The 20125-nt window shown below is 34.5% G+C and overlaps 2 protein-coding genes and 1 long non-coding RNA gene across 4 annotated transcripts; all 3 read right to left on the bottom strand.

Annotated features, from left to right (window-relative positions):
• Nucleotides 1–1434: 1434 nt before the first annotated feature.
• LOC116025221 (F-box/FBD/LRR-repeat protein At1g13570-like) lies at nucleotides 1435–3366 on the bottom strand. 2 transcript variants are annotated; one of them, XM_031266367.1, is made up of 4 exons: nucleotides 3292–3366; nucleotides 2408–3176; nucleotides 2147–2299; nucleotides 1435–2060 (listed from the first exon to the last, which is right to left on the bottom strand). In XM_031266367.1, exons 2-4 carry the CDS (start codon nucleotides 3170–3172, stop codon nucleotides 1725–1727), a joined length of 1254 nt encoding a protein of 417 aa, XP_031122227.1. In that variant the 5' UTR covers nucleotides 3173–3176; nucleotides 3292–3366; the 3' UTR covers nucleotides 1435–1724. The 2 variants fall into 2 exon arrangements, with proteins under 2 accessions (XP_031122227.1, XP_031122228.1); XM_031266368.1 differs by having other exon boundaries at nucleotides 3299–3351.
• A 5224-nt stretch (nucleotides 3367–8590) lies between these two features.
• LOC116025222 lies at nucleotides 8591–9600 on the bottom strand. The gene is made up of 2 exons (XR_004099622.1): nucleotides 9335–9600; nucleotides 8591–9208 (listed from the first exon to the last, which is right to left on the bottom strand). It is a non-coding gene; the product is annotated as an uncharacterized LOC116025222 (long non-coding RNA).
• A 2733-nt stretch (nucleotides 9601–12333) lies between these two features.
• LOC116025220 (F-box/FBD/LRR-repeat protein At1g13570-like) lies at nucleotides 12334–14228 on the bottom strand. Its single transcript, XM_031266366.1, has 5 exons — nucleotides 14180–14228; nucleotides 13282–14041; nucleotides 13018–13173; nucleotides 12535–12902; nucleotides 12334–12450 (listed from the first exon to the last, which is right to left on the bottom strand). Exons 2-4 carry the CDS (start codon nucleotides 14035–14037, stop codon nucleotides 12549–12551), a joined length of 1266 nt encoding a protein of 421 aa, XP_031122226.1. The 5' UTR covers nucleotides 14038–14041; nucleotides 14180–14228; the 3' UTR covers nucleotides 12334–12450; nucleotides 12535–12548.
• Between the last annotated feature and the right edge of the window lie 5897 nt (nucleotides 14229–20125).

The raw sequence follows: 20125 nt of genomic DNA, 5'->3' as shown, positions 1-20125 counted from the left end.
TTGGTGTTAGACTTAAAAGAGCATGAAACGAGTGTAGATCATATAACTAATATTTAGATGTATTTTTTATATAATATTTATATTTTGAATTTTTGACACAACTTTTTGAACAACTATTATTTATACATACAAATTACTTGAAAAAAAGGGTTCAATTTAAGATATTGCACAGGACCTCAATTTTTATTGGAACGGCCCTGATTACTGCGCACAATGAGCCCCCCTCGCTTTGAGAGTTTGTCTCACACTGCTACTGATGAGATTCGATCATTGGTCTTTATTTCCAAACTTCACCCTTGCCACCAATTGAGTTGTCCATGCGGGCTAGTCTGTGATTTTATTGGACTTAGCTTTAGATGAAAATGATTTAGTGAGTAGTAATTGGCCTATGTTTTGCTTGTTCATTATGGCAAACAATCTATTGACCATACAATAATCTTGTTTAGTGGTGCTTTATGTGTAAGGATTAGTGTCTAATTTTCAATACACAATGCTATGAACTCGATGCTAGATGAAATTAACTTAATTAAAGCAATAAAATACTGTATAAATGAAATAATTTATTAAATCTTCAAAAAGTTAAATGGATTCAATGTATATCAAGATCCCAAAATAATCTATTAACTTGATAAGTCATGTACAAATTTTATGGAGGAATGTAAAACTTAACTACAATAGTCAATAGATTTTGGAATAAGGGTCAAATAGACCACTGAACTACACACAAAACTACAATTAGGCCATCGAACTCGAAAAGATTACAATTGGGTCCCTAAACTACACAAAATCATGCAATTAAGTCCAAATTGACCTGTTTACCTATTATTGTGCTGACGTGGCAGTTAACAATTTTTAAAATAATTTTTTAATATAATTTTAATTAAAATAATTAAATAATAATAATAATAAAATTAAAAAAATAATAATAATAACAAAACTGCCGGAGACATGACCTTCGTCTCCGGCCATGGAGACGGTCTTCGTCTCCACTGCCAGGGAGACGAAGGTCCGGCCATGGAGACGATTCTTGATATGTAAAAACAATATATTTACTTTGGATTGATTGAGAAGACAATATGTTGTGGAGCATTTCTTTTAAATTCTTTATGGTTGACATATGAACTACAATACTGCAATTGTTTGAAGACACTGACAGAATATTAGAACTACAATGCATCACACAACCTAAGTTGCATTATACATATTCCATAGGAAATTGCAACACTGACAAAATATTGGAACTACAATGCATCACACAACCTAAGTTGCATTATACATAATCCATAGGAAATAGGGATGTGAGACTGTCACGAGTAGTTCAATTGATTTTTAGGTGTCAGATTGCACCCAAAGAAATAGTGACATTAAAATGGAAACACCATTGCAATTCAATCCTAAGAAACACTTGGCTAAGCAGTAAGCACCATCATCACATCATCTGAAGTAAAATTCAGTGCAATTAACATAAGCAAAAATTTAAAGAAGAAGAAGAAGATATTCATGGAGTCTACTGAACACCTTAGAAAAGAATCTAAGGTGCCATCCTTATCTAACAAAACATTTCAAGTTCCACCATCACCATTGCTTACGCTTTTAAGTTACATACAAACTGAAACAATCTAAAGTGTCATCCTTATCTAACAAAACATTTCAATTTCCACCATCACCATTGCTTACACTACTAAGTTGCATACAAACTGAAGCACGGTTTAACCAACCAGTCCTTAAGCATAGTCTTTGCCCTTGATGACAATTTGTGCTTTTGGAGATGCACGAGGGAAGCACAACAACTCCCTTAGGAGCTTGATCACCGTGCAACCATCTTTTATATAATGAGATTCCGTAATAACAACTCTTTCTAGTGTAGGGGATTTTGAGAGCAGCATTTTCACAAGAAGCATTTCAAGTGTGGACCCACGAAAATGACCAATCTCGATTGTTTTAAGTATTTTTAGATCCTGATTAATAACGCAACTCTCTGGATCCTTCAAAAGGCTTGAAGCAGCTTCTATGTGATCATTTTCCATGTCATCATTTTGCATGTCATCATATGAACATTCCTACAACTCAACAACAAATAAAATAAAATAAAAAACAAGTACAACCATGAGGAAATAAAGGTTTCTGTCTCACACGCAAAACTTACTCCTATAATGTCCAGTTCACATAGGTTGGGTGATTTTTGAAGCAAAAGCACAACACCCTTGAGCTGCTTTTCAATGTCAAAATCTAAAGAACGCAGTCTGATTACTTGCAGATTTATTGCAGTTGGGAAGGAGGCTACAGCATCTCCCCAATCCTTTAACAAAAACAAAAGATCATATGAGACTTGAAAACAACTCTAACAAACCAGAAGGAAAAGAATATTTAATCTGTCAATACTATATGAACGAAGATAGATTCTCACCAACAACAGGCTGCCCGCCAAGCAAAGAACCTTAATTGCTTTCAAATGAACTGCAACCCAGCCCGATTCAACCTCACATGTAAAACCAGTAATAGACAAGCTTTCAAGTTTTGGAGCACTAATCTTAAAATTATCGTTCCCTCCACAATCAATTAATTCAAGCTTCTCAAGATTAGGAATACTATACACAATTCCATTAACATTATGATTAAAGCGAAGTCTCGCGAAAATTAATGAAGTGACACAGGGAAAAATACAAGGAGCATTTAGTGGCAAATCAAAACGCACACTGCAGAGTACCAGCTGCTTGACTGTCGGGCACGAGACTATACAAAGTGGCAGCTTATATTCAGTGCCCCCAAGAGAGATGTCAAGTTCCTCAACGCCGTTTCTTGATAGAAAACGAAACCACTGATCTAAATCGGACTGCTCCAGCTTAGGATCAAATAATTTGAGGTAAGAGATGAATAGACTAAATTTCTTCACGGGTCGAACACGCTGCAAGAGAATGTATGTTATTATTTTGACGTAAGGTACGAGACTACGACCTTTGGATTCTCCGAAACGCCAGAAGAATTTCGAATCAAACGCAAGCCGCCCATGCTGCAACCAAGCATCATTCCAGTGGGTTGAGAGCAGAGCAGTTCTGGCAGCTTCTCGGATGGGCAAACGCTCCAAAATTCTGTCCTTTATCTCTACCGGCAGATGACTTATTAGATCGCTACTTGAATTCGGTAAGGTTTTGATTCGCCGACGTTGAGCCATTAAACTGAAACAACAATGAGGCGTCACTCGAAATCGAAAGCCAAAATCGTTCGGAGAATCTGCGAGATTTCGTAAATAAAAGGAAGAGTTGGGAAGAAAAAAGTGAGAGAAACCCTCACCTCTGACCTCTGTAGCCTCGGCTCTATGATGTTTGGTTTAGGGCTTTAGGCCTTTGCGTGTTATGGAAGCTTAAGGGAACCAGAATGCAAACCGTCTTGTCTTGAAGAGTTCAAATTAAAGGACTATAATATTTTATTTTTTTTTTGAGACAAAAGGACTATAATATTACTATGAGTTAATTTCGTAATAGTCCATTCACTATTGATATTTAACAATTTTTATCCTTTTTACTTTTAATTGGACTATAAAGGGTCCTTTGACTATCGATTTTTACCAACTTTCATCATCAATTTTTAATCTGACAGATCTCGGCCACCGAAAATGGTTTTCGGCTGTGAGTACGAAAACCCACAGCCAGAAACGTACTGGTTTCCGACTTGGGAAACCAAAATCTGGTTTTCCAAGTTTGGTTTCCGACCGAAAACCAGTTTGATCTGGATTACTTGTTTGTTTTGGAGTACTGACTTTACAATTCCTTTTTTGAATAATATTATTCTTGAAGTTTGAATTGTTCAAGAAACCTGTATTCCCTGAGTTAGATTTCACATATTTGTTGTCTGATAATAAGAATTAGGAAAAACATATCCCTCATATGAATTGTTCAACAAACGAAAATATTGGTCTGATAATGAGAGTTAGATTTCACATATTCCTTGGTTCTCATAGATTGCACTATGATTTATCTAAATCCTGAGGGAAGACATACTCAGTTAAGGCATTGATGACTGATGTTTGCATTTTTATTTTTTATTTTTGGGATAATTAAAGAAGAAAAAAACTAGCTTAGCCCTCAAAGTGATCACGCCTACCATATCCTTTTGCGAAGTGCTGCTTAAACTAATTATTGGATGACTTTAAGGCTGAGAGTACATTTGGGCTTGATTCTAGTGGTTCAAGTTTTAAGTCAGTAAGAGTATGGAATGATATTTCATGGTTAATAGAGGAATGCCTAGATATTTAGATGACAACAGAACTTTAGTACTTGTCTTCATAATGCATCTAGGAAGGAAACCACAGCTGGTGCAACATCTTCTAGATTGCACACTCTGAAATAGAGATACTACAATACAGAGAAGATGATACTAGAGCAAAGATAGAAGATGAAAAAAACATATTATCAAAGATATAAATATGGAGCAAAGAACATATGGCGCCATGTGTTTTGATGCTAAAATACATGCCATAATAATAAATAAATAAATAAACAAGTACAAGGAGTCACACCGGAGTACTATTTTTAAGTTCTATGCTTCACTGAGTGTTTATTTGATTGTTGTACAGGTTAAAATCAGATGTATAGGGCAGTTGCTAGTACCTACATTGCAGCTGAATAACTTGGTCGATTCTTGGCTTCAAATGACCTCCTCATAAAGGGTACCAGTTGCAATTGGTTCATCAGCCAATGGTTTCGTGATGGTGTTGTATTATGGTCGTAGGGCTCTAGCTTCTTAGCCTCTTCTTTCCCCAGTTTTATACAATGTTAAGTCTCATGTAATTCAGATTGGTTACACAAGTCCCTTCATTTGTTTTTATACTATTTTGTGTTATGATTTTTCAGATGCTAGAGTAATAAACAGAGATTCTATTTTTTTTTCCATGAATTTTGTTAGTGTTATTGCCTATGATGTACAAGGGTAATCAGTAAACATTTTTTTGGATACTGGTTGAATCTATCTTTTTTACCTACTTTTTGTTGAATGGAATTTGAAATAAAAGTTGTTATATTTTAAACAAAACAATAAAAATATTTTTTTTTGGGTATATAGCAATTAAAATGTTAGAAGTATACAATTCTGTTCATTTTCCTGATCATTTTCTGGAAAATGAACCAAACACACAAAGACAGTTTTCTGCTGTGCAGCCAAACACCGGAAAGGAAAATGTTTTCCGGAAAATGACTCATTTTCCAGAAGTCATTTTCCTGCTTTCCAAACACACCCTAACTTTTAAATTAATCACTTTTAGTCCTCCGACTTTGATGACACTGCTACTTTTAGTCCTCAACTTTTAAATCAACCACTTTTAGTCCTCTTACTTTTTGTTTCTAGCCACATATGGTCTTTCCTTTACAATTAGACATCTAATGCCATTTCCTAAAGGGCAATTCAGTCATTTGGTCCAAAATTTAGTGTTAACAAAGGAGAGTGGAGAATATGATTTCTTCAATTATTCTGATGAAGAAACAATACTTAATACATTAATTATGAAATGACTAAATTGCCCTTGAGAAAATGATATTAGATGTCCAATTGTAAAGGAAGGACCATAGGTGGCTAGAAACAAAAAGTAAGAGGACTAAAAGTGGTTGATTTAAAAGTTGAGGACTAAAATTGGCGGTGCCATCAAAGTCGGGGGACCTCCACTGGTATTTACTCTAAAGGAATATAATATTACTATCAGTTTTTTTTTTTTTTGTTTTGAATAAATAATATTACTACCAGTTAATTTCAAACATTTAATAATTTTTTTCCTTTCACTTTCAATTGGACCATAAATGATCCCTTACTATTGATCTTTATCAATTTTCATCCTCAATTTTTAATTGACCATAAATAGTCCATTGACTATTAATTTTGTTCTAAATTTGGTCATCTAGTTAAATATCGATTCAATAAACTCAAAGTGGACATTTCGATTCGGGTTATTCGAACCAAACCAAAACCGAACTGAATGGTTTCGGTTTCGTATAGCTCAGTTAAAAATCAAATCAAACTAGAAAATTGAATGGTTTATATATATATAATGTTGGAAAATAGCATAAAATGGCAATTTAAGTGGCTATTTTGTGGTACAAATATATGTGCGATCCACTTCCGATTTGGGTCGAGTCAAAGTGGATTCGGGTTCTTCGTAGTTAGACGAATAGATTGATATATTATACGCACAAAATGGATAATGGGTGAATGAGAAATTGGTTCTCAAAGTTGACCCATTTGAGTTGGAAAATGGTGGAAAGCTTTAGAATGAGGATTTGTTCCACATTGGTTTAGGAAGTGGGTTTGCACCATTATTTATACAAGAGCCTTTCTTAGGCTTAGTGAATTGTATAGCATAGAGGCTCTTTCTCACTCGCAAGAGGTGCAAATCAAATCCCAAAATGAGCGGAAAAAGGCTGGCTTGACTCGTGTGACAATGCACCAAATCCCAAAATGAGCGGAAAAAGGCTGGCTTGACTCGTGTGACAAATTTTTGAGACTCGTGTAACGGCGGCCTTTCGTAGCCCGAATCCTAGTCCACGGTGTAATTCCAATTTTTTGATCTGATTAAATGTTATTAATCCAACAACTCCTATATAAGATCATGGTAGAAGCCTCGACTCGTGTGACAAATTTTTGAGACTCGTGTAACGGCGGCCTTTCGTAGCCCGAATCCTAGTCCACGGTGTAATTCCAATTTTTTGATCTGATTAAATGTTATTAATCCAACAACTCCTATATAAGATCATGGTAGAAGCCTCGCGTAACGGTTCGACCTTCCGTAGCCCGAATCCTAGTCCACGGTGTAATTCCAATTTTTATTATTTGAATCAATTCTCAGGTAGTGCTCTACCGTTACAGGAGTTACAAGCATGGTTTTATGATCAGATTAAGTGCCTATGATTAAATGCTATTAATCCAACAACTCCTATATAAGATCATGGTAGAAGCAGCAGATTTAGACAAAACGAAAAATACATTTTCTCTCTCGAAAATCTGCTTCTACTCTATTCTTTGCATACTGTGTTCATACCTTTGTTCTTGTTTGCTGGGTTTCTAAGTTTGAGTGTTCAAACTAGAGATCGAAGCTTGTTTTATCATGGAAAACCTAGACTACAACGCTCCTAGCACCGTGGAAGGTAGCAAATAAGGTTTTAAGGACAGTGTAGTAAGTACACGACTCAAGCTTACTCTTGTCCAGAATTCCTTTCGTTTCTCTTGTGCTTGTTATTTTTCTGGAAATATTATTTTCGTAATATTATTTCCTAACATATAATCCCTTTCTAATGTGAACTAGTGCTTAAGTGTGAACTTCTGTACTCAACTGCACCATTGATTGTGCTTGATATGTGGTTTTTTCTATTTAATTCTTTTTTTAGGGGTATTTTATGTGTTGGGGGTGTAATGGTACTTCCCATTTTGTATGATTACTAGTATACGGTGCAGTGGTGTGGCCAATGTCGTAGGTGTGCAGGGGTATTTTATGTATGCACGGTTCAGGGGTCGTGTGAGGTGCCCAGTGTTGACTTTCTTCTTGGGATGGAGTGAGTAGTAACAAAGGTGTGGTGCACGGTACGGGGTCGAGTGTGCATTGCCTAAGTTTGTTTGTAAATTATTTTTTTGGGTTTTATTCTGTGATACAATGAAGCTATAGGTTTCTGTGTGTGAGGGGTCTACTGTTAATTTATTCCCAGAAATTAGAATGATTCATATGAAGGACTTATTATGACGAAACCATCAAATGAAAAGTGTCACATACAAATTTTATGGAGGAATTTATTAAATCTTAAAAAAATTACAATTTGATTGAAATGGAATCAATGTATATCAAGATCCCAAAATAATCTATTAACTTAATAAGTAATGTACCAATTTTATGGAGGAATGCAAAACTCAACTAGGATAGTCAATAAATATTTCATTGGCCATATTTGGTAAACGTCTGTTGGCTGATTGGATTAGAAGGTATGATTAGTTGATAACATTGGCTGATTGAGGTATGATTAATTAGTTGATAATATTGGCTGATTGTATAAAGTTGTTTAAAGTTGTTTAGTAAAATTATCTGTTAGCTGATAGCTGTTTGGTATAATTTCTTTTCTCAAAAAGCTAATTGAAAAGACTGCTTTGAGTAGCCTTTTGAATTTTAGTATTTTGGAGTTACAAAAAACTTATTAACCAAACAACTAATAGTGGTCAAATAGGCCAAAATTGACTGATAGGCTAATTATTTACCAAACAGGGCCAATCGTAGTAACTTGGACAATTTCAAATAATTGAATTGGCATTTTATGATATAAAAGGTGTGGTGCCTAACAAACTATAGTACATTAAAGACAATATGCTCTGGAGCGATTATCATATTAACTACAATACCGCAATTGTTTTAAGACAATATGCTCTGGAGCGATTATCATATTAACTACAATACCGCAATTGTTTTAAGACAATGACAATATTAGAATTACAATTCATCACACAACCTAAGTTGCATTATACATACTCCATAGGAAATAGGGATGTGTGACCGTCACTAGTAATTCAATTGATTTTTAGGTGACAGATTGCACTCAAAGAAATAGAGGCATTAAAATGGAAACACCATTACATTTCAGTCCTAAGAAACACTTGGCTAAGCAATAAGCATCAACATCACACCATCTGAAATAAAATTTAATGCAATTAAGTGAATTAACAGAAACAAAAATTTAAAAAAAGATATTCATGGAGTCTACTGAACAACTTAGAAAACAATCTAAGGTGCCATCCTTATCTAACAAAAGATTTCAAGTTCCACCATCACCATTGCTTACATTTCTAAGTTGCATACAAACTGAAGTATGGCAAAACCAACCAGTCCTTAAAACATAATCTTTGCCCTTGATGGGTCTTTGCCCTTGATGGCAATTTGTGCCTTTGGAGATGCACGAGGGAAGCACAGCAACTCCCTTAGGAACTTGATCACCGTGAAACCATCTTCTATATAATCAGATTCGGTAATAACAACTCTCTCTAGTATAGGAGATTTTGAGAGCAACATTTTCACAAGAAGCATTTCAATTGTGGATCCACAAAACATTTTAAACTTGATTGTTTTAAGCACTTTTAGATCCTGATTAATAATGCAACTTTCTGGATCCTTCAAAAGTCTTGAAGCAGCTTCTATGTCATAATCTTCCATGATATCATTATCCATGCCATCATCTTCTAGTTCATCACACTACAACCCAACAACAAATAAAATAAAGTAAAAAACATGTACAACCATGAGGAAATAAAGAAAGCAAAATATCACGACGGGCAAATATATACTCTATCATAAAGGTTTCTGTCTCACAGAACTTACTCCTGTAATGTCCAGTTCACATAAATTGGGAGATTTTTGAAGCAACTGCAAAACACCTTGAGCTGCTTTTCATAGGCAAACTCTAAAGCATGCAGTTTGATTACTTGCAGATTTATTGCAGTTGGGAAGGAGGCTACTTCAACATCTCCCCAATTCTTTAACTAAAACAAAAGATTATATGAGACTTGAACACAACTCTAACAAAGCAGAAGGAAAAGAAAATTTAATCTGTCAATACTATAGTCCATATATGAAGGAAGATAGATTCTCACCAAGAACAAGCAGCCCACCATGCATAGAACCTTAATTGCTTTCAAATGAAGTGCAAGCCAGCTCGATTCAACCTTACATATATGGCCAGTAATAGACAAGCTTTCAAGTTTGGAGCACTAATCTTAAAATTATTGATCCCTCTACAACCATTTAAATAAAGCTTCTCAAGATTAGGAATACTATACACAATTCCATTAACATTATGATTAAAGTTAACACCCGAGAAATCTAATGAAGTGACACGGGGAAAAATGCAAGGAGCATTTAGTGGGAAATAAAAAATCACACTGCAGAGTCTCAGCTGCTTGATTGTGGGGCACGAGACTATACAAAGTGGCAGCTTATATATACCGCCCCCATGAGAGACGCAAAGTTCCTCCACGCCATTTCTTGATAGAAAAAATAACCACTGATCTAAATGGGACTGCTCCAGCTTAGGATAGATGTCTAGACTAAACTTCTTCACGGGTAGAACTCGCTGTAACAGAATGTATGTTATTACTTCAAAGCAAGGTACGCGACTATAACCTTTGAATTCTCCAGAATGATAACGCCAAAAGTTCATATCAAACGCAAGCCATCCATGCTGCAACCAAACATCATTCCAGTGGGTTGAGAGCAGAGCAGTTTTGGCAGCGTCTCGGGTGGGCAAACACTCCAAAATTCTGTCCTTTATCTCTACCGGCAGATGACTTATTAGATCGCTACTTGAATCCGGTAAGGTTTTGATTCGCCGACGTTGAGCCATTGAACTGAAACAACAATGAGGCGTCACTCGAAATCGAAAGCCAAAATCGTTCGGAGAATCTGCAAGATTTCGTAAATAAAAGGAAGAGTTGGAATAAAAATGTTATTTGAGCCTCACCTCTGACCTCTGATGTTTGGTTTAGGGCTTTGAAGAGTTTAAATAGAATGCTATCATCTTCACGGAGTTGAAGAGTTTAAATAGAATGATCTTCACGGAGTTGAAGAGTTTAAATAGAATGCTATGATCTTCACGGAGTTGAAGAGTTTAAATAGAATGCTATGATCTTCACGGAGTTGAAGAGTTTAAATAGAATGCTATCATCTTCACGGAGTTGAAGAGTTTAAATAGAATAGTCCCTTCACTATTGATACTCCGTATTTAACAATTTTTATCCTTTAAAAAAACTTTCTATTAGACCATAAAATGGTCTTTAATTATTGATTTTTACTAATGTTTATCCTCAACTTTTAATTTGACTATGAATGAAGAATGATCCTTGATTATTGAGTTTGTTCCAAATTTTGTCATCTAGTTAAATATTAATTTAATAATTTGAGGTGGACATTTCAGTTTGAGTTATCCGAATCAAGTTGAACCAAATCGAAATCCAATTTTGTCATCTAGTTAAATATTAATTTAATAAATTCGGGGTGGACATTTCGGTTTGAGTTATCCGAATCAAGTTGAACAAAATCGAAATCGAACTGAACCGTTAAGTTTTGATTTATTATTAAAAATCGAGTGGTTCTATATTTTATAAATCGAATAGTTTCGATTTGTGTTCGATTCTGTTAAAAATTAATCAAAACCAACATATATATATATATATGTGTGTGTGTATGTGTGTACTAAAGTACAAAAATACCCTTAATACTCCCAACCACCTAAAATAAATAAAAATCAATCCTAAAATCTCATAAAATAGATTTTAATCTAAACCATTGATCATCCTAAGCTATGATGAGTTCCTAGGTCCTACATAAAGATTGGTTCCTATTTGATATATATATATATATATATATATATATATATATATATATATATATATTATTTATTAATTTATTTTGATTATACAATTAGAGATTGGCAGTATTCTAAATTCGTAATTATGAAGGTTTTAAAAAAAATCGTAATTATTGAGGAATTTATTAAATCTTCAAAAAAAGTTACAATTTGATTGAAATGGAATCAATGTATATCTAGATTCCAAAATAATCTATTAACTTAATAAGTCGTGTACAAATTTTATGAAGGAATGCAAAACTCAACTAGGATAGTCATTAAATCTTTCAATATAACGCATTAACTTGGACAATTTCGAATAATTGAATTGGCATTTTTTATGATATGAAAGGTGTGGTGCCTAACAAACTATAATACATTAAAAAATATTGATTCTTCATATGTAAAAACAATATATGTAGTTCGGACAGATTGAGAAGACAATATACGTTACTATGCAGCCGTTATTTTAAAGAAACTGACAAAATATATGAACTACAATTTATCAGAAAACCCAAATTGCATTATACATACTCTATAGGAAATAGGGACGTGTGACCGTCACAACTCACAAGTAGTTCAATTGGTCCTTAGGTAGCAAATATCACCGAAATAAATAGGGGCATTAAAATGGGAACACCATTGCATTTCAGTCCTAAGAAACACTTGGCTAAACAATAAGCACCAACATCACATCATCTAAAGTAAAATTTAGTGCAATTAACAGAAGCAAAAATTTTAAAAAAGATATTCATTTAATCTACTGAACACATTAGAAAATAATCTAAGGGGCCATCCTTATCTAAACAAAACATTTCAAGTTCCACCATCACCATTGCTTACATTTCTAAGTTGTATACAAACTGAAACAATCTAAGGTGCCATCCTTATCTAACAAAACATCCCAAGTTCCATCATCACCATCATCCTTATCTAACAAAACATCCCAAGTTCCATCATCACCATTGCTTACATCTAACAAAACATCCCAAGTTCCATCATCACCATTGCTTACATTTCTAAGTTGTATACAAACTGAAACAATCTAAGGTGCCATCCTTATCTAACAAAACATCCCAAGTTCCATCATCACCATCATCCTTATCTAACAAAACATCCCAAGTTCCATCATCACCATTGCTTACATCTAACAAAACATCCCAAGTTCCATCATCACCATTGCTTACACTACTAAGTTGCATACAAATAGTCTTTGCCCTTGATGACAATTTGGGCTTTTGGAGATGCACGAGGGAAGCACAACAACGTCCTTAGGAGCTTGATCACCGTGCAACCATCTTCTATATAATGAGATTCCGTAATAACAACTCTTTCTAGTGTAGGGGATTTTGAGAGCAACATTTTCACAAGAAGCATTTCAACTGTGGATCCAAAAAACAGTTTAATCTTGATTGTTTTAAGCATTTTTAGATCCTTACTAATAATGCAACTCTCTGGATCTTTCAAAAGTCTTGAACCAGCTTCTATGTCATAATCTTCCATGAAATAATCTTCCCTGTCATCATGATCTTCTATGTAATCATACTACAACTCAACAACAAATAAAATAAAGTAAAAAACATGTACAACCATGAGGAAATAAAGAAAGCAAAAAAATCACTACGGGCAAATATAAAGGTTTCCGTCTCACAAAACTTACTTCTGTAATGTCCAGTTCACATAGATTGGGAGATTTTTGAAGCAAGTGCAAAACACCCTTGAGCTGCTTTCCATAGGCAAACTCTAAACAATCCAGTTTGATTACTTGCAGATTTATTGCAGTTGGGAAGGAGGCTACTTCAGCATCACTCCAATTCTTTAACAAAAACAAAATATTATATGAGACTTGAAAACAACTCTAACAAACCAGAAGGAAACGAATATTTAATCTTTCAATACTATACGAATGAAGATAGATTCTCACGAAGAACAAGTAGCCCTCCATGCAAAGAACCTTAATTACTTTCAAATGAAGTGCAAGCCAGCTCGATTCAACCTTAGATATAAAACCAAAAATAGACAAGCTTTCAAGTTTTGGAGCACTAATTTTAAAATTATTGATCCCTCTACAACTACTGAAATAAAGCTTCTCAAGATTAGGAATACTATACACAATTCCATTAACATTATGATTAAAGGCAAGACCCGCGAAATGTAATGAAGTAACACAGGGAAAAACACAAGGAGCATTTAGTGGGAAATCAAAATCCACACCCCAGAGTCTCAGCTGCTTGATTGTCGGGCACGAGACTATACAAAGTGGCAGCTTAAATTGAATTTCACTGTCCCCTTGTGAGAAGTCAAGTTCCTCAACGCCATTTCTTGATAGAAAAAGAAACCACTGATCTAAATCGGACTGCTCCAGTTTAGGATCAAGTAATCCGAGGTATTCAATTTCTAGACTAAACTTCTTCACGGGTCGAACACGCTGTAAGAGAATGTCTGTTATTATTTTAACGTAAGGTACAAAACTATGACCTTTGGATTCTCTGAAACGCGGGAAGAAGTCCAAATCAAACGCAAGCCGCCCATGCTGCAACCAAACATCATTCCAGTGGGTTGAGAGCAGAGTAGTTCTAGCAGCATCTCGGGTGGGCAAACGCTCCAAAATTCTGTCCTTTATCTCTAACGGCAGATGACTTATTAGATCCTTACTTGCATCCCGTTGAGGTTGAGCCATTAAACTGAAACAACAATGAGGCGTCACTCGAAATCAAAAGCCAAAATCGTTCGGAGAATCTGCAAGATTTCGTAAATAAAAGGAGATAAGGAAGAGTTGGGAAGAAAAAATTGATTGGGGGGAAAGTGAAAGAAACCCTAACCTCTGTAGCCTCTGCCTTTGCGGGTTATGGAAGCCGAAGGGAACCAGAATGCAAATCACCTTGAAGGGTTTCAATTAAAGGAATACTCCGTATAATATTACTATGAGTTTTTTTTTTTGAAAATTACTATGAGTCAATTTCAAACATTTAATAATTTTTAGGAAAAATTGCATCTTTGGTCCTAAGTTATATCTAAGTTTCGACTTAGTCCCTGAGCTATGACAGTATCTGAATTTAGTCGCTTAGTTATTGGCGAAGTGGCAAGTTTAGTCCATGACCGTTAAATTTGACGGAAATTTTTTTAAAAAAAAAATTAAAATTTGAGGGGTATAGTAAGAAATTCATATTTTATTCTCTTTATTATATCAAACCATTTTTACAGCATTATTTTTCACTTCTTAGCCTCTTATTTCAAGATTTTTCAATTTTAAAAGCATTTCAATAACTTCAGTATGACTTGTTAGAAACCTGACTCTCGTATAACAAACTTAACACTTAGCACAAACAAAGAAACATTTGATCATTGTCTTCAGGCGTGTGAAACATACTATCCTAACAATTTTTTATTTTCTTTACTAAGCAACAAATGTAATCAAACCAAAACTTTTAAGATACAATTAATACAAAATGATGCCAAAATTTTCTTCTTGTTTTATGAGAAATTCACAAACGAAATAACTTGAGATTTTTAGTATTTAAAAAATAATTATTTCGTATGCAGTAGTTTAGTCAATAATTGTGTTTTTAATTTTCATAACCGAGTTTCATTAATTACTCTGGTTTTTAAGAAGACATAGGAGGTGATGGATATATATAATATAATTTTCATGTATTGTCATGATATACGATTCTTGATTAAGTTATTGCAGAGCTTACGAAAGAATTTTACGTACTAAAAATCTCAAGTTACTCCCTTGGTTTGATTGTACCCTTAATGTTTAGTAAGAGAAATCATAAACTTTTAGGATGGTGTGTTTCACACGCATGAAGACAATGATCAAGTGTTTTTTTTGTTTGCGCTAAGTTTTAAGTTTATTATATGAGAACCAAGTTCCTAACAGGTCATACTTAAATTATTGAAATGCTTTTAGAATTAGAGAATCATGAAATAAAACGCTAAGAAGTGAAAAATAATGTTGTGAAAGTGGTTTTGATATAATAAAGAGAATAAAATGTGAATTTCCTATTTTATCCCTCAAATTTTAAATATTTCTAAATTTTTCTATCAAATTTAACAGCCAAGGAATAAACTCGCCACTTCGTAAATAACTGAGGGACTAAACTCGAATACGGCCATAACTCAGGGGCTGAGTCGTCACTACCACTATTACTCAGGAGCCAAATATGCAATTTTCCCTAATTTTTATCCTTTTGAATTTCAATTGGATCATAAATGGTCGTTTACTATTGATCTTTATCAATTCTCATTCATCATCAACTATTAATTGACCATAAATAATTCGTTGACTATTGATTTTGTTCTTAATTTGGTCATCTAGTTAAATATCAATTTAATAAATTCGGTGTGGGCATTTCGGGTCGGGTTATCTGAACCGAGCCGAACCTAACCGAAACCGAACCAGACAATTAGATTTTGATTTATTATTAAAAATCAATTTTTTTTGTATTGGGAAAATTTGTAATTTATGCACTTACATAATATGCCAATTAGCAATATTACCCCTGAATTATTAGTGGTGTAAATGTTGCCCCTCAATTTTCAAAACGGTACATATATCGCCATCACGTAGTGTAATTGTTGCCCCTCAATTTTCAAAACGGTACATATATTGCCCATCCCGTACCGTACGAGAGGGACAATATATGTACCATTTTGAAAATTGAGGGGTAAAGTTTACACCACTAATAATTCATGGGTGACATTGATAATTAGCATATTATGGAGGGGTATAAATTACAATTTTCCCTATATTTTATAATTGAATGGTTTCAGTTCAGTTCAGTTAAAAATCAAACCGAATCGAAAAACCGAATGATATATATTAAATCCCCAATTGTTTAACCTAAATTTTTACAATTGTTCTTTCTTCTCAATTTTATTCTGCGAGTCTATGATGTTGCTGTCGAACGTCAAACACAAGTGAAGATGTCGGTTCGGTTTGGAGTTATTTTAGTTTAAGAAATTTAAAATATGCATTGTGGACTTGATGTTTAGCTTTTTAAAATTGAAATTATTAGTGAAAAATAAATAAATAGTTATATGCCCAAAAAAAAATAATAATAAAACTGAACAAAAATTGAAATGTCCACACTATAATAAACATTAAATTTAAGTGTAATAATTTAAAACATTGGTTCTTCACATTCCCACTAGTGATGAACTCAATGTATTAAATTTATGAACTCGATTTGTCCATCTCAACAACATGTCAATTTTTAAATTAGAGTAAATTGTCATTTTGATACTGTGACTATTGGGGATTTATTAATTGCAACCCACGACTTTCAAAAGTGTTAATTTAGTACCTTAACTATTCAATTTTTATCAATTTTGGTCACTCCGTCCAAATTACCGGAAAATCTTAATAGGTATAATACTGGGGGTATTTTTATCTTTTCACTTTTATTTTATTTCTTCTCAGGCGAGTATTTACTTGAAAGTCAAAGAATGGAGAGAGATCATATCATGTGATGAGGAAAGAGGAGAAACCAATGGAGCTGAAAAATAACGTCGACGGGCTGGGGAACATGTTGTTCAGCTGCATCAACATCCATGGTCGACGCCGGAGAAAACAGCCCCGGCGGAGATATCGAAAGTAATGATGTCGGCGTAGATGATAATATTCCCGGGATCTGTCCCATTTCAACACTTGAATTTTTTATTATCCCCGACAGTTCAATTTGTTCAGTAGGCCCCGTCTCATGAGCAAATTTTTTGGGCCTAGATAGATAGAGAAGAAAGTTAAGAATGCGAATTGGGCTGATGGATAGACTTAAGAGGGTGAGAGTACAAAGATTGAAGGGATATGGTATAAAATGAAAACGATAGAAAGTTTATAGATTAAAGTGTGACAATGCATAAAATTCAGGGTCATAAGGTGCTAAGATGAGGGAAGTGGGATGGATAAACTTGGGGTCTATTACAATGCACTATCTGTTCATAACTACTTTCTCAACCTATTGAAGCACAAGAGTCAATATTGCCTCCACTGAGGCTCAAACCCACCACCTCCCATATAAAGGGAAGGGTTTGATGCCACTGGACCACAAGGTCCTTGGCAACTTGGGGTCTGTTAAGGCCGTCCATATCAATGAATAATAAGGAGATATTGTCAGTCCAAAACAGTTATTAATTTTGAAGCTGATGTGGAGCTTAGTTTTTTCTTCATTTCTTCACCCTGCAAAACACAATAGCTTGTCAGAAAAAAAAAAAAAACTGTACTACATCCAATAGGAAAGAGACGCGCGTCAGTAAGCCCCTTGACAATGTATTTTTTATTTATTTTTTTTAAATCAAATTTGTTTAATTTGTTTTTCTCTCTACCCATTTTCTCTTACCTAATCACACTTACAAAGACTCCTTAAGAACCGTGAAATCACTCTACTATTAAGGATGCTCTGAGGGTGTAGTGGCTGCTAGAGTGCTAGGTAGTGCACTAGTGCCCTTTAGACTTTCTCACCAATCAATGAAGTGTTCTTGGCAAGCCATTTACTCAGTTGTGTGCATTTATGTAGTAGATTGTGTGCATCCATGAAGGGTCCCATTGGAAGATGTGGCCTCTCATTGGAAAATTAGCATATATATAGAGAGAGAGTCATGATCATGTGCGGCCGTGCTCTCCCATGCGGCCGTGCGGTTCACACCACTCAATGTTACGAAATACACCACTCAATGTTAAGAAACACACCACACAAATATGCATTGTGGTGTGTTTCTTAACATTGTGGTGTGTTTCATTGTGTTTCATTGTGGTGTGTTTCTTAACATTGAGTGGTGTATTTCGTAACATTGAGTGGTGTGTGACCGCATATATATATATATATATATATATATATATATATATATATAGGCTTAGGATCCCATAAGGACACACCCCTAAGAGAAAACTAAGAATAAATCCCAACCCTACATTTGATGTTAGTGCAATCTTTTAATACTAAGTATGCAAAATGTTATTACTAAATGTGCAAATCTGAAGATGTCTAAAACTTGTAGATTTTTTAAAAAAAAAACAAAAACCACTTATATAAATCATAACTAATCAAGTCTACAAACCAAAGCAGAAATAAAACGAGGGATAAAATCAAGACATTCAAGCATGTTAACCCTCGCTAAACATAAAGATTTTTTAGCTAAACAATCAGCAATTACGTTCGCAGAACGTTGAACAAAACAGAAATCAACTCTAGGAAAACCCATCAACAAATAGCGGATATCCTGAATAATACCACCAAAAGGGGTCAGGTTCCCATGATTTGGATCATCAACCGCTTTAGTCACAACTTTGGCATCCGTCTCAAGAATCACATGCTGCCATCATTTATGCTTGATCCAACTCAACGCCTCTCGAGCACCAATTGCTTCCGCCTCACGGGCTGAATAAAGGCCTGGCATTGTAAACATCACAGTTCCTTCCCATCACCAACCCCCCCTCATCCCAAACGCACCATCCGAAACCCATACGGCGCTCATCCAAATCTATTGCAATGTCAATATTCATTTTTAGGAAATTTGCAGGAAGCGGTATCCACCTGACTAGAGCAACAACAGGCAGTGTACTAGTACCCCCCAGTCTGATCACTGTTACTAAACCTTGTAGATTTTAGTGTTCAAGCTTGCATAGTAAAGTTGGTGACAATTACGAAAAATCTGATTTGGTGAGGCCAACTTTTCTAGATGTAAGGTTGATATTGGTTCTTAATTTTATCTTAAGGACTTGTTCCCATATAATCGAATACCTGTGTGTGTGTGTGTGGCCCACTTAACAAACAAAGATTAATCTATGTCATTTTAGGAAATCAAATCTAGGTCATCCAAAAAAAAATGATCATACAAGATTAGTCCACAGGTTCTCTCACTTGGAGAGTGGTTCTCATATGAACACAACTCTGTGTGTGTGTATAGGTTTCCCGATTTCATCAATTATATTCTGGATTCCTTGAACTCAATCTAGCATCGAGACTAAATATCAAAACGTACATTTCTGTAGACAATGAGCCCAATTCAGTCCAAACACACAATATTTGTGACAAAAATCGAAGCTTCACCATACCGCTTCAATGACTCAGATCTCACTGCATGTTCGCACCTGGGAGGTTCTTTGCACTAGATCTTATACATACATACATACATACATATATATATATATATGTGTGTGTGTGTGTGTGTGCGCGCGCACACACACACACACATATATATATATATACTAGTATTTTTTATGCGCGATGCGCAAAAAAATAGGTGCCAATATTAGAATTTTATATTAAAATTTTAAATTTATTTAGATTTTAGATGTTTAAATTATAGTAAATAATAATAATAATAATAATAATAATAATAATAATAATAATAATAATAAGTCAAGCACCTTATGCTCAGATGGCAGAGTAGTGGCTCTCCCATCATGAGTTCGAGCGTGGAGGCGATACTGACTCTTTGTATTCCAATAGTCATTAAATTTTTCAATATATTGTCAAAAAAAAAAATTCAATATAACTTATTAACTTGGCAATTTCAAAAACTGAATTGCCATTTTATGATATAAAAGGTGTGGTACTTAACAATAGGTATGACCACAGTTCGATTCGAACCGAAACGTGCACTCTGCAAACCGAATCGGAATCGGAATGACCCGTACGGTTCTGGTTCTTATCCTACGATTTCGGAACCGTAAAAAAATAAAGGCACATGCATGCAATTGCCATAATATATATATATATATATATATATATATATATATATATATATATATATATATATATATA

The sequence above is a fragment of the Ipomoea triloba genome, chromosome 7 (assembly GCF_003576645.1).
Source record: "Ipomoea triloba cultivar NCNSP0323 chromosome 7, ASM357664v1".
In the NCBI taxonomy this organism is placed as follows: domain Eukaryota; kingdom Viridiplantae; phylum Streptophyta; class Magnoliopsida; order Solanales; family Convolvulaceae; genus Ipomoea; species Ipomoea triloba.
Note: the sequence above shows the minus strand (reverse complement) of the source record. Positions and strands in the feature narration are given on the sequence as shown.